We start from the raw sequence: 14,644 nt of genomic DNA on the forward strand, positions 1-14,644 counted from the left end.
AGAAGACATGCTCCCTTCTGTAGGTCAGGCATGGAAGTGTGGCTGTCAGCTCTCCCTTGCACCCAAGCACTCTTCCAACACGTTTTCTTTATGCCTGATCCAGCGCATCCCAAGATTCACGGGCCAAGCTCTAACATGTCCCACTCTTCACGCACAGAGGCATGAGTCCCACACTGAAAGTAGGCAAAAATATTACAACGTAGCAAGAATCCCAAAATGGGATGACCCTTCCACGGATGGGATCTGCACAGCATGCTGTGCACTGGTCAGAGGCCTATTTGAAGCTGCACAACCCAGCATTCCCAGCATCTGAGGGGATGTAAGATTATTTATAATAGCCCCTCTTTCTTTATAGTATTACTTTTAACAAACGGTATTTTAAGTGATACTTGACAGTGTTCAAGTGACTTTTTTACTGGGATCATAACAAACCAGCATCTCCAAAATGTACAAAACGGATGAAGAGGACAGGAAAGCTAGAACTGTAAAAGAAGAACTGAGCGATCAGAAGGACTAGAATTACATACATGGATGAAATTTGAACAGAACAGCACAAAACGCAGCACCATTCCCTTAGGAAGAAGAACCAAAATATACCAATACAGTGTAGGAACTTGTCAGTTTAAAATTACATAAAAAGCAAAAGCTCTCAGCTGCAGAGGTGTTAATGTAACAGGTGCTGGATTAAAATTAAGGCACAAACTTCCAGTAAATATACAAAAAGTACACACATAGCCTTGTGTACTACATACTCATGTTCAGGAGCAACTACTTCAAGTATGTGCCAGCACAGAAAGAGGTCAACATCACCTTCAGCAACAGAGTAAAAATATCTTCTGTCCTATCCTGTTTAGAAAAATTAAGGTAGCACAGGCATACAAGTGGCTTCAATAAACATCTTGTGGTATAGAGGAGGGCTTTTCTCACTAAGAGGGAAAAAATAAAACCTATCTCAGTGAAAGGGAAATTGTCAGCAGAACATACACATATTAGGCTTTGGTACACACATTTAAGCCACAAATCAGAGGAAGGCCCTGAGGAGAAGTTGGAAAAGCCCCTCAGAGGTGAACAAAGTTCAGGGGGAATCCAAGGAGCTTGTGATGCAGCTTTTCAGAGCAACAGACATTTACACAGAGGTACAGCAGCTTCCCTCCTAACCAGTGCATGTCTCCATGCACTCACCAGGACATTAACTAAGAATGCAAGGATCTGGCTCCTCAGCAGGAATTAAGGAATCTGCTAGGTTTTACAAGGCAGGGTCAGAGGCACCCAGATTCAGTTCCCCGGTTCCAAAGAAAGAAAAGTTCATCAGCATGTAAACTCGGGAGGAACTAGAAGAGCAGAGAGCAGCAGGTGTTGATCCTGGGTGAGTGAGCAGCTTCTTCAGGCCAACTTTTCAGAATGCAAATCACTTGTCCTACTTGACAAACTATTCCAAACACACAGCTCTCCTAAACTAGAGACCTAAACTCAGTGATTTAGACTAGCAGATGTTAATCCTTTTTGTCCACATTCTCACCCTAAACCTTGGGTCTTTCTGCAGATAATCAAACAATACAGAGGAACAGGCGTGATGTTCTTCAGATTTTTCTAGTACACATGTGCTAGTTTTGGCTGGAATATAGTTAATTTTCTTCATAGTAGCTAGTATGGAGATATGCTTTGGATTTATGCTGAAAACAGTGCTGAGCAGTGCTTACACAGAGTCAAAGCTCTCTCTCTCACACTCCCCCACCACTGAGTAGGCTGGGGGTGCACAAGAAATTGGGAGGGGACACAGCTGGGACAGCTGACACCAGCTGTCCAGAGGTATATCCCATATCATATGGTATGGTGCTCAGATGGAGGAAAAGAAGAAGGAAGAGGAGGGCATTTGGACTTATGGAGTCTGTGTTTCCAAGTCACCATTACACGTGATGTAGCCCTGCTTTCCTGGAGATGGCTGAGCACCTGCCTGCCGATGGGAAGTGGTGAATGAATTCCTTGTTTTGCTTTGCTCATGTCCTTGATTTTTGCTTTACCTATTAAACTGTCTTTATCTCAACCCACAAGTTTTCTCACTTTTACTGTTCCAATTCTCTCTCCCATCCCACCAGGGGGGAGTGAGTGAGCTGCTGTGTGGTGCTTAGTTGCCTATCGCAGTCAACTGGAGGCACAACACAGGCAAAATGGGACTTTGCAACTGATAAAGATTGACAAACCTCAGGGATCAGCATTGTAGGGAGGGGGTGGAAATGTGCCAGCTGATGAGGCAATGTGCAGGGCAAGGGGGAGCAGAGAGCAAGAAAGGGGGAGTAGGCAGAAAGGCCTATAAAAGGGGTCAGTCAACATGCTTCATCACAGCAGTCTGCTCTATCTCCTTAAGCCCTTTCTCCACTATCTCTGCATAACATCCCTCTCTATGCTGTGTGTCTGCACTGCAAGGACTAGGCGCCAGCTACAGAGGGGAGCAGCATGGGTGGGACTGGTGCCAGCTACTGGAGTCAGACTGGGAGTCTAGGTGTCCCAGAGCTGTGGTGTCAGCTACTGGAGTGCAGGGGTCCTGGACACTGGGGTGGGAATGGTTTGTGTCCCAAAAATCAACTACTGGGGGACTGGCATGAGTGAGGCAGGTGTGGGGCTTGGTGCTGGCAGCTGGAGCAGGTCATGGCCCATGCACCTGGTGCTGGCTGATAGGAGGGCAAGTATCTGTGTGTTCCCCAAACCGGGTGTGCACGGGGTGTGCATCTGCTGTCAAACTTAAAGCTGGATGAGCCAGTGAGTATGAGGGCCTGGGTTAGGGCTGCGGTATTAGGCAGGCAAAGGGTCTGTGCTTATATCCAGAGGACCCGTGAGTATGGGATGCCTGTGGGACAAGAGTGTGAGGGCTGCATGTTTGCTAGCGAGTACCAACCTGGATAAGCCAGCAAATAGGGGACCCACAGGGCAGATAAGAGGGTCAGGATCTGGGCAGGGGCACTAGGCAGTGCCAGTACTCGAGGGATCTATGAATGTGTGTGTGCTTGTGAACCTAGAGAGCACTCTGTGTGTGCCTGCACGAGTGTCCTTCTGTCTCTGACAGATGAAGAGGAAGAAGTGGATGTGGCTGCCTGTGCTTGTTTTACATGGGTCAATGTATGTAATGCAGTTGAAGGCATGGCTTGTCTGTGGCAGTCTGTGTCCCGTTGTGTCAGCATCCTGTGTGTGTCTGTCTCTGGGACACAAGCTCAGCTTCACTGCTGGTTGAAACTGCAAGTGGAGAGCAGCAGATACATCCCTCAGCCCAGGGCATACACAACCCTGTACCCAGGTATTTGAGGCTGGGCTCCAGCAGCTGGTTAGGAACCCTGGGCCAGAGCTGCTGGAGGTAGTGGCCACTCCTAACATCCCATAACAGAAACATGTGTTAGGAGAACAAAGTGCTGGAGAGAAGCTGGATTACAGTTATTCTGTAGTCCCACCAGTGGCTCGCAACTCTGTTTTGTCTTGGTAGCTTAAGCCACAACAAAAATTTTCTAGCATAAAACAATTGGTTCATCATGTGGAACTAGCCAGGGCTGTTAATGAGAAATATTTCCTCTCATTCTTGGTGTTAGGGAGCAGCAAGAGCAAGGCGGCTCCTGTCAGGGGAGGCAGCGGGTCTGCCACCAGCCTGATTGAAGAATTTAGCCTTGACAAAATTCCAGTTTATCCATGAGGGGCTGGAAAGTCCCGAGAAGAGCTGAACAAGCAAGATAAGAGAAACTGTGAGCTGAGAAACAGCACGAAGAAGCTGCAGTTTTGCATGTCTACACAAAGCACAACGAAGAAAAAGAACTAGCCAATAGTAATGTTGAGAAACAACTTTATGACCAATAAAAGGAGCACACGGTATTGTAATGAGGATATATAAGAAGAATATGAGTAATAAAATTAGAGACATTGCTTGCACCAGTTATTGTTGTCGTGTCCGTCTCTACCGCGACAGGCTCCAGGAGTGAGGAGGAGCCAGAAGCAGAGGGTAGCCACAATGCAGGCTAGACAGCACCCCACAGCTGGGGCACAGGCCCGCAGAACCAGGTGGTGAGAGCAACAGCTCCCATCTGAAGCCAATCCAGGAAATCCAAACATCAATTCAGGAATGGGGCTGGTCCCTGGCCCACCTACAACATGGCTTAGGGGAGTACACTGTGCCACAACCTGAGCTGCAATAGGATCTGTGGGCCCAGGGACAGGGGGTGGTTAGGGGTCCCTAGTGAGGCTGCTTAGGGCCATTAAGGCCCAATATTGTCCTCAGGGCTCTGACAACTGGATTCACAGATGACAGCAGGTTTAAACCTGAGTAAATAGTATTTTCCCTCTGATCAGCATGTATGTGTCAACTGGATGTCAGGGCTGAGCTGTATCCTTAGATATTTAGGTGGGAAGGGTAAGGAAGCACTGGGGCTGGAGAGACTTCACCTCTGGTGGTCCGTCTAGCCTCCTCCCCTCCAGAATATGAAATGGACATCTCATGGCATAATCCAAACCTGTACCAGCATTACTCCACTTTTATTTATTTTTTATTAAAAAAAAAAACCAAACAACACATTGTCTTGCAATTATAACTTCTGATCTCTTTTTAAAAATAGCAGTCATGGAGCCCACATAGCTGAGAGGCCATTATTACTAGTTCTTATGCTGTACCAGAAAAAGGCATTTCCATCAGGTTACACAGAACGTGTTTTTCAAAGGAGAGAATCCAAAGACTTCAAAGCCTGCTTTCATAGTGCATACTCTGTATCATGTGACAGTTTTTCCCCTCACCTCAGGAGAAAACCTGGGACTATTTACCACATACCTCTTACCATGCAATTGCTGAAACCTAGTGTACAGCTATTCACCTTACACAGATTTTCTGGGTAACTGCAGTTGCCCATGAAAACTAACAGGATTTGGAAGATCCTTTCTGGCTAGTCTGATAGAAATGGTGGAAGAAGGCAAAGAAGCATAACATTCCCAGGCCACTGCCTTTCCTTCAGCCTTCTCTTGACTATCCACATCTGCAAGAACAGAAAGAGTAATTGCTCCCTTAACCTCAATGTCCCTTGAAAAAAAAAACCAAAACCAACCACAAAACCCACAACCCAAAAAACATCACTTCTGACCATGACAACAGTTACTGTCTAGCAGAAACTCCCAGTCCCATTTGGCAGCAAAGACTCACTCACTATTTCTAAAACAAGAAGTTTCACAAGGTATTCAAAACCCCGTGGAACACCAAAGGCTATATGGAACATTGCTGGATAATAAATACAGTTGCACATGGAATAAGGAGAAAAAGACCTCAAAAGATAACCAGGAAGTAGAAACAGGGGCAGTACTCCTGTCAGCAAAACTTGGTCATGCTCCTGGCTGCTCAGCATCAGAGCCTAGACATGACACAGGTTGTACAATGAATGCTTTCTATCTAGAAAGGGAAAAGATGTGATCCACAGCTAACTTGCCCTTTAGTTCACACCAATCGCTGTGTTCATACCTGTCCTCATATGATATTCATTCTGTACACAGATGGAGACCTTCAGTGCCCACATTAACAAGGTAATTCAGACTTGTCCTCTCAGGGCAAGAGCGAAACACAGTTCAAGCACTAACAGAACTACTGAGGTATGCTGGAGCAAGTCAGATCAAAAGATACAACCAGGTACAGACTCTGCTGAGCCCTTGGTGTTCCTTAGCATCTGTTACACCCTGTTACATGCTAGCAGCCACAGGATGCTCCTCTGCTTCAGACACATTTCTGTGGCACAACATGCAGCAGCATCAAGCCCATATACATCACCGCTGGAGAAGAAGTCAATCCAGTACCACTTCAGGAGGGCTGCTCTTACTTGCCCAGGCAAACACCAATCTGTCAACCCTCCAGAGGGCTCTCCTGCTCCATGGAGGTATGACAGCTTGCTCGGAGATCCCTTAACTTGGAGCTGCACTGTCCAACACTGAATACACCCAGCAGCAGCTCCAGAGGTCAATTCTACCTTGATGCTTGTTGACGAGAAAAAAAATGCTACGTTCCCTTCCCCACAGCTCAAGGCATCCCAAAAGCACATACAAATTTCAGTTGTGTTACGGGAAGCATCTCTCCCCAGCATCTCTCTTTCATAGTATGGAACTCTTCACAAAAATGGCCTTCTGGATGAGGAGTTATTTTGAGTAATTTCATAAATATGAAAATAACGTCCATCTGATGGCTGCATCTAACAGCATCACATGAGAGTACTCCAGCAACTCCTGAAAGTTTTTGGACGTCATGGAAAAGGCCTCAGGTTGGAAAATGATCAAGATTCCAAAACATTCAGGCAAGTGCTGGAATAAAATACTGAAGCGAAACATCCTCATGGAGCAAGATGAAGTGGACAATTCTTTTACTTACAATATCTGTAAGGAGAAAACCAAAAACCCAGTTTAAAGCAGGAAAAATACTTTAAAATTACATCTGCTACAGAATGCCACCATAAGAACACAATGCTTCTACCACTTCTGACAGAAGGATGACTCTAATATTTAAGTCCTGGAGGGTCTATGAAGCCTTACTAAAGACTCTGTGAAAGCTGATACCAAAAAGGAAATATGTATAGGCCTATAACACTATACCCATGATATAAATCTTCCTTGTGAAATTCTTAGCATCTGCACTAAAACATAACACAAGGATGTTCTCAGGAAAAGCATACAGAGTTATCAAAATAGGACATAAAACCCTGCATAGGCTTCTGCTAGAGAGAACGTATCATTTCTATAGTTAGAAACACTAGCTGCATAAAAGCATTTTGGTATTCGAATCAATCTGATGCTGAATGTAAGAAAGCCTCTGAGAAAAAAAACCAAAACATGTCAATAAATCCCAGCTTCTCTGCCAGAAACTAGGGGCTTTGTTTTAAGACTTAAAAAAAAATCCCACCTCAAAATAATAATAAAAAAATAATAACTTCAAAACAAAGACACGAAGACACCCGTTATTAGCCAGTCTGAGTATTCAATTTGATACTTATAAAAGGGCCTGGCTTAAATGTTTTTTTTTTTCTTCTCCCAATGTCTAAGGCCTGAAGCTTGCTGCCTAAAAATAGAAATATTAAATCCTCAGGTGCAGTAAAAATAGTCAAGTTACAAACAGACAAAACAGAAGATATGCTGTCCTGTTGAGACTACAAGTATGGCAAACATCCCTCCTTAACTGGAGCTTGCAGGCAGAGCTGTTGAACTTACTGCACAATGCTTTTGTGGGATTGACCTGCTGTCCAGCAAGCAGCTGCTGCAGCTTCTTGATGTCTATGCGTGCCTCAGCCATGCTTTCCAGATCTCTGTCTTGAGCAGAACTTTGACAACCATCCTCTGATGCTAAAAGCATAAGAACACAACACTTAGTCAAAACGTGAGAAGGAGTTTCAACACCTACAAGGACACACCTGATAACCACTGAGCAGCTGGTACTCAAATGGGTTGTCTTCCAGAAACAGCAGTGCAAGGAAAAGAAAGTCCAGTTTTCCTACAAAGTTGTAAAGGATACTGGAAGACATTCCCTCCCACAAACACGAAACAGCCATTGGCCACTTTTATTTTTAAGGTTTCATTTGAAGACTTCAAAGTACTTGACACAATTTTGTAAGGACTAATAGAAGGTAAGTACTGTCACCAGCATCATGCTTAAGTAATGAGATCAGACAGACACAAGAGGCAACAAACAGGGAAACTTACTCCAGGGAGGATTTCCCAAGTCTTTAAAATGGGTCGTTACAGATACTAAGTCAGTTTCTATTTTCAAGTTCATTTCTCCATTCAAGTTTGCTTCAATCACCTGCAATACAATCATTCTCAATTTTAGGCAAGCCACTTTCCCACTGCAGAATGAATGAAGTGCAGCTTTATTCAAATACAAGATACCAGAAGCACTTCAGTGCCCTCACAGCTCAACTGTACTTTCTGAACATGGTTTGAACATTCGAACGTTCAGCTAAAAAATGCATTTCTCATCATTCCTGTGTGAATTATCCTAGACCAACCTCCCTGAAATTATGAACAGAAAGAAATTCAATTCCTCTTCAGTACTTTTAGGACAAGTATTTGCTTTGGTAAATTCATGTGCTGAGGAAAAGGATTTAGAAATAAGAGACTGAAGCTGGAGAAATGCAAGGTTTCCTGCATTTCCATACAGCTTTTCAACAAACAGAAAAGCACCTATGCAGTCCATATGACATACACATCTTTCAATGGAAGGCCCAGCAGCACTCCAGAAACTCAGAGTGGACTGGAAACCCACCAAGTCAAGAGTCTAAAGCACAGGCTGATATGCAGGAGCTATTAGTAGGATTTCCTTAAAATCCTACCTCAATTTTACCTAAAGTTCATTCACACAGATGCCTAAGACCTACTTAATAGGCATTTCTTAAATGAAATCACCCCAGCTAGCTTCCCCGCAATTTCTTACCAGCTATAAAGAGTGGCTTGTGGCAACACAATGCCATATTCTTTCAAGGATTCAGTACAAAGAGCACCACTTTCTGGGAAGCCCAGGACAAGCTCTTCAGTGTAAATCCTAAAATAAATCATATCATTTTCTTCAGCCCTTACACAGTCTTCAGGTGCCTTTAGCTCAATGTGTGACCCACACCAAAATAAGATACAACATGGGGGCACCAGTTTCGGCAACAGGGAAACATGCTTTGTCCAAGATAAAATAAGGTCTGTAGAACACATGCCCAAAGTGCCTTAACTTACAATGGAATTGCTGAGATTCTTCATTCTCTCCACAACACTCTTCATTGTTTTCAGCACTGGAAGGTAAATACTGACCTAGAAAGATGTAAGAACCACATTTGCACAAATATTTAATGTGTCTGGGATGTGATGCATTCATTTCTCCTTTCAATTCTATCTTACTTTGGACTCAATTATCTACTGAGTGCAGGGAGCACAACGCTTAACTGAAATCAGCAAATGACTCAGGAACAGAGGAACTCCTTCCCATTATACCAACAGGCCATCACTCTAGCAATTGCTTCAGACATACTATCCCAAGTCTGTGTTCAAGACAGGTTTTTGCAGATCAGATTCTCACATGAACCCGTATCTGTGTTACTGAGCAGTTAATAGTTACTATAGCCAAAAAGGAAAGAACATGATTCCCATGGTACTGTAATCATTTCTGGGATTGCATCGGTATAAATCTGAAATAACAGAACAAAACACATCAAGTTTCTTCTGACTCATGTCTTCCAAATTTGAATGCTCTTAGCTATAAAGGTAACAGACATCCATAACCTCAAACAGGAGCACATTTGCACAAAGATCTTTCCTTGCAACTCTGCTAAAAGTCAAAAAGTATATAAAGAGGATACATAAAAATCGGGTGAAAACACATATCTAACTCTGCTAGGTAGGCCATCAATTTCAGAAAGAACAGATTATTTGGGCCACTTGGTACCTGAACAGCTGAAACAGTCTAAACCTGTGTGGTTTGGAGGCACTCCTGCCTAAGCCTAAAGCCAGGCAAGTCCTTTACTCCTCCCTTTCTGAATATCACAGCAAGAACTGGTAACCACCTCCACTGTTTTTACAGGTTCTGGACTCTCTTGTCAAGATGGAAGCCATGTCCCACCCCTCTCCAAACCTCTAGCCTCCAGGCTTCCCTTTTTCCTTTCACCTCCTCTCCAAAACCCACTAGCAGTACACTCTGCAGAAACAGCATTCCACTTGCAACCTCCCCTTTCAGCAGGGAATATAAAAAGAAGCAGCTTACATCAAAGTCTGGCACACTGGGCTCTCTGAAGTCATTCCATAATCTTCTAGGAATAACCCCCACAGGAATATCATGTGTCACAATCCTGCTGCTGCTCGATAAGGATGGCTTGAGGGAGAGAGAGGATGCTCTTGCAGTTAAAAACAAGACTTGAATTCTGAATTCAAATTTTTCAGACCTTCTCTAGGAAATAATATAACTGAGTGCCCCAGACACTCAGTTCCAGTTTTCCATAGGTTCCTACTGGTCGCTATTAAAGGGACTTCCCTTTTGAATAGGGAAGAGGTTGTGACGTATCAGTCACTAGTATCTATAAACTACCCTTAGAGCTGAAGAGGTCAATCAGTAAAGGGGTGTTAACAACAACAAAAAAAAAATTGGAAGCCAGAAGTGTGAAAGGGAGTGGCAGGACAATCAAAAGCAAAACAAAGAGCCAAACACTACACTGAAACCTCCTTCACCTAATGGCTTCAATGAGAAAGTAATAATCCACAGAAAATTTAGAGAATGAAGGAATGGAGAAAAGCAGAGATTAGAAAAAAGTGTTTCAATGACACAGCTTTCGTTCCTCCTCCACCACTTCCTTGCCTTTGGAAAATACAAGGCTGGCTCTGTCTGCTACCAAACATGATGGCAGGAAAGGCTAGTGAAATGGAAAATGGCATTTTTCTTTATTTAGTTTTCTAGAATTACACCAAAGACTACCAAAGCTTCTATTTGATCTTAGGAAAAGCACATTCTTTAAGAGCTTTTTCTTAATAACGAAGAAGCATTGTTGCACTTACTAACTCCACAGCAACTCGGAGACAGGGACAGTGTTTGTTAGTCAACTTGATCTTCACTGCCTTAGCACTTTGGGCAGTTTTTAATGCTCTCGCCAGGTTCTCAGGCACCAACTCCAAATAGATTTCATTGTGCTCTGCAGCTACTCCTTCCATCTGAAATTCATCGAAGAAATTCCCCTACAATTTTTGACAGGGGAGGGGAAAGACAGAGGGCAAGTTTCACCTATCAGACCTTAAGCTTAGAACTGCATGTCTACAATGAGAAGCTTTCCTCTGCCTTTCCTACAGGAATCAACACAGACTGCATAAGCATGAAGGCCCACTGCCCCAGGCTACACCTATTAATTTCAGATCTCCCCCTAATACCTATCAGTCCTCAAAACCAGAGGTATGAGGGGTGAGTTACACCTTCCTGCTCCCAGTTTTGAGCAGACCCTGGTGGGCCAACACACACTGAAGCTTTACACTGACATGACAACCACGGTAAAGGGGATGTCTACCCAGAAACACCAGGCCTGCGCCACTAACCGGCAGTCCTGCAAAACAGCACGCCTTCAGTGGCCAGACAGGCCTTGAGAAACTGGCGCATCTGAGGCGAGGGCTATGTGTACAAGAAACGCCTCGTACACCAGACCCAACTGCATGCTCTGGTTTTCAACGGCCGGTGGTTACCGAACTTCCCCGGGCTTACCTGGCACAGCTCACACCACATACTGACGCCTCCGTTCGCCACTTTGTCGGAGAGGATGAAATACAGCTTGCTGACAGTAAGGCGCAGGGTGCAGGTCTTGGCTAACTTGGCGATTGTGTTAATGACACCTGGCGAGGGGAGGGCGGGGGGGGACGTTACAGCGGTAACCGCTTCACACACCTCGTCCCAGGGGGACAGGGGAGAAACATTCAGTCTCCAAAAACTCTGCTCGTGCTGCTGCGGAAACTGCCAAACATCTCCGGGCGAAGGAAAGCGCCCCTCGCTGCCTCACTCCCCGCGCGAAAGGCCTCTGGGCCCGCGGCCTGGGCCTCACGGCGCCCACAGCCCTTCCCCTTCCCCGAGAACGGCGGCCGGGGCCGCTCGCCGAGGCACAGCCGCCCGCCCTCCGGCCCGGCCCGGCCCGGCCCGGCATACTCACGGCTGAAGTGGTTGAGGCAGGCAAGATCCACGATCTTAGCCCGAAATCGCATGGCGGCGCCCGCCCGGCCGCCCGGTCCCCAGCACCGCCCGCCGCTATGCGCCGAGGGCGGGCCCGGCCCCGCTGGGCGGGAGCGTGGCTCCTCCTGCGGTCATGGCTGTCTCCGGAGCCGGGGCCGAAGCGGTCACCTCGGAGACGGAAAAGCCTCTCGGCACCCCCAGAACATATGTATAAATCCAAATATCTGTATGGGCCCCCGCCCCGAGGCCTCGAAACCTCCAGCCGCTGGCAGAGGCTAGGCCCAGGCTCTGCCCCTGAGCGGAGTACTGTTCCCAGCATGAAGCAATAGCGAGGGAGGAAAGTAACAGTCATGTAAGAAAGTAGAGAGAAGAGAGCTCGCTAACTGGTCTTTCTCCCCCCCGCTATCGCTAGCCAGGCCTCCCAGAAAAAGCTGAGCAGCCCTAAGTGTTCTGAGAAAGGAGCGCTCTGTCAGACCGGGGACCTCATGCAGACAGACCCCCTTTGCCCAGGGCTATTTCAGCTTAGTGCATGGTGTGCCAGGGGTTTATGCAGAGACTGGAATCGTTCAAGGAAGTACAAAGTGAGGGAAAGCTTTGCTTTACCTGTCCCTGCCTGTGTGCGCTGTGCTTGTTTCCTACAAGAGACTTGGTCCTTTGCCTTTATGGTGTTCTTTTTTCCTTGCAGTCCTCGAAAACTGCAGCATTTGCAGAGACAGTCTTCAAGTCCTGTCTTCTTTGGCTCTTCAGGATTGTATGGTGTGCTTTTGTCACACTGCAAGTTCCCCAGGTCAGCTAAATTTGCCTGTCCTTGTTTCTTTGTTACGTCAGCTCTTACAAGAGTACACATAACTTTGGGAAGTAAATAGTTTACAAGTTCTCTGCATATACTACTTCCTTTTTTTATACACACCCTAGAAAACCTTCTACTTTTTATTTTCAGAACTCAACCATGGCACTCCAGTGCTCAAAGCTGTTGCTTGACATAAAGGTGACTTCTCAATGGTGCACACGAGATGGAATTAAATGGCCTAGACCTTTCTACACCACTACAAGTACCTGTGGTTTTTAACCACCTTTTTAGATTAATTCATTTTTAACAGAAATGTATCACAAATACCTGCAAAACAGTCATGGTTTAGGCTTGCCTACTTGTCAATCCCATCTACCTTCTCCGTGTTTTACCAGATGGATGTCAACAGAGCACTTCTTTTGGGATGGTGAGCATTGACTTTCTGGAGTACTTAGGGTGCGAAGAAGATGGAGGCTGTTTGCCTAACTCTACCATCTTAGTCCTTAGCCATCAAACTTAGAAATATTTTTAAAGCAGCCAAGCCCAAAGTACTGATGACTTCACAAAACAAAGAATAGAATGAGATCTATTTTCAACTCTGTTCCCAGTCAGAGGGATAGAAGTTAACACTGCAGAACTTTGTTCTAGATTTGTCTAGGTAGTTATGCTGTAGATCTTTATTGTATTTGACAATGGAGCTTCTTTACAATTTCTTAGAGCTTCTAAGAAATTCATCTGCTGAATCATATTATCGATATTTGTCATCCAGTTAGAAACAGATATTTGATGCTTAAACACTGTGGTAGAGCATACATACTATACATACCTAATTAAAAAGGACTAGGTAATCATGAAAGAGGCACAGTAGAAGAATTTGTGGGATGCTGAAGGAGCTGGCTGGGGTGCTTGCCAAACCACTTTCCAGCATTTACCAGCAGTCCTGGCTGACTGGGGAGGTCCCGACAGACTGGAAATTGGCCAATGTGATGCCCATATATAAGAAGGGTTGGAAGGATGATCCAGGAAATTACAGGCCTGTCAGCTTGATGTCGGTGCCTGGGAAGCTGATGATGCAGCTCATCCTGAGTACCATCACACAACATGTGCGGGACAACCAGATGATCAGGCCCAGTCAGCATGGGTTTATGAAAGGCAGGTCCTGCTTGACAAACCTGATCTCCTTCTACGACAGGGCGACCTGCTTATTGGATGAGGGAAAGGCTGTGGATGTTGTCTACCTTGACTTTAGTAAGGCCTTTGACACCATTTCCCACAGCATTCTCCTGGCGAAACTGGCTGCTCGCGGCTTGGATGGGCACACGCTTTGCTGGGTAAAAAACTGGCTGGATGGCCGGGCCCACAGAGTTGTGGTGAATGGAGTTAAATCCAGTTGGCGGCCAGTCACGAGTGGTGTCCCCCAGGGCTCGGTTTTGGGGCCACTCCTGTTTAACATCTTTATTGATGATCTAGACGAGGGGATCGAGTGCACCCTCAGTAAGTTTGCAGACGACACCAAGTTGGGTGGGAGTCTTGATCTGCTCGAGGGTAGGGAGGCTCTGCAGAGAGACCTGGACAGGCTGGAGCGATGGGCTAAGGCCAACTGTGTGAGTTTCAATAAGGCCAAATGCCGGGTGCTGCACTTGGGCCACAACAACCCCCAGCAGCGCTACAGGCTTGGGGAGGAGTGGCTGGAGAGCTGCCAGTCAGAGAGGGACCTGGGGGTGTTGATTGACAGCTGGCTGAATATGAGCCAGCAGTGTGCCCAGGTGGCCAAGAAGGCCAATGGTATCCTGGCTTGCATCAGAAATAGCATGGCCAGCAGGGACAGGGAAGTGATCTTACCCCTGTACTCGGCACTGGTGAGGCCGCACCTCGATTCCTGTGTTCAGTTTTGGGCCCCTCACTACAAAAAGGACATTGAATTACTCGAGTGCATCCAGAGAAGGGCAACGAAGCTGGTGAAGGGTCTGGAGCACATGTCGTACGAGGAGCGGCTGAGGGAACTGGGGTTGTTTAGTCTGGAGAAGAGGAGGCTGAGGGGAGACCTCATCGCCCTCTGCAACTACCTGAAAGGAGGTTGCAGAGAGCTGGGGATGAGTCTCTTTAACCAAGTAATAAGCAATAGGACAAGAGGGCATGGCCTCAAATTGCACCAGGGAAGGTTTAGACTAGATTTTAGGAAGTAT

At 46.0% G+C, this 14,644-nt stretch overlaps 1 protein-coding gene across 3 annotated transcripts; it reads right to left on the reverse strand.

The window, feature by feature from the left end:
• Window positions 1-4,490: 4,490 nt before the first annotated feature.
• HUS1 (HUS1 checkpoint clamp component) lies at window positions 4,491-11,757 on the reverse strand. 3 transcript variants are annotated; one of them, XM_074830407.1, is made up of 8 exons: window positions 11,649-11,756; window positions 11,210-11,337; window positions 10,519-10,671; window positions 9,734-9,841; window positions 8,713-8,787; window positions 7,693-7,792; window positions 7,204-7,335; window positions 4,491-6,375 (listed from the first exon to the last, which is right to left on the reverse strand). In XM_074830407.1, the coding sequence occupies exons 1-8, from the start codon at window positions 11,698-11,700 to the stop codon at window positions 6,293-6,295; spliced, it is 831 nt and encodes a 276-aa protein (XP_074686508.1). In that variant the 5' UTR covers window positions 11,701-11,756; the 3' UTR covers window positions 4,491-6,292. The 3 variants fall into 3 exon arrangements, with proteins under 3 accessions (XP_074686508.1, XP_074686498.1, XP_074686518.1); XM_074830397.1 differs by having other exon boundaries at window positions 10,519-10,695; window positions 11,649-11,755; XM_074830417.1 differs by lacking the exon at window positions 9,734-9,841 and having other exon boundaries at window positions 10,519-10,695; window positions 11,649-11,757.
• Window positions 11,758-14,644: the final 2,887 nt, after the last annotated feature.

Source organism: Strix aluco, chromosome 1 (assembly GCF_031877795.1).
Source record: "Strix aluco isolate bStrAlu1 chromosome 1, bStrAlu1.hap1, whole genome shotgun sequence".
Lineage (NCBI taxonomy): Eukaryota > Metazoa > Chordata > Aves > Strigiformes > Strigidae > Strix > Strix aluco.

What these genes read in the sequence shown, in the direction of transcription:
- HUS1 (XM_074830397.1), bottom strand. Translation starts at nt 11,700, where the DNA reads ATGCGATTTCGGGCTAAGATCGTGGATCTTGCCTGCCTCAACCACTTC. An exon ending in CTGCCTCAACCACTTCAGCC is followed by an intron (nt 11,338 to 11,648) that starts GTGAGTATGCCG and finishes TCCCCTCGCCAG; the next exon opens with GTGTCATTAACACAATCGCC. An exon ending in TCCCACAAAAGCATTGTGCA is followed by an intron (nt 6,376 to 7,203) that starts GTAAGTTCAACA and finishes TTCTCCTTACAG; the next exon opens with ATATTGTAAGTAAAAGAATT.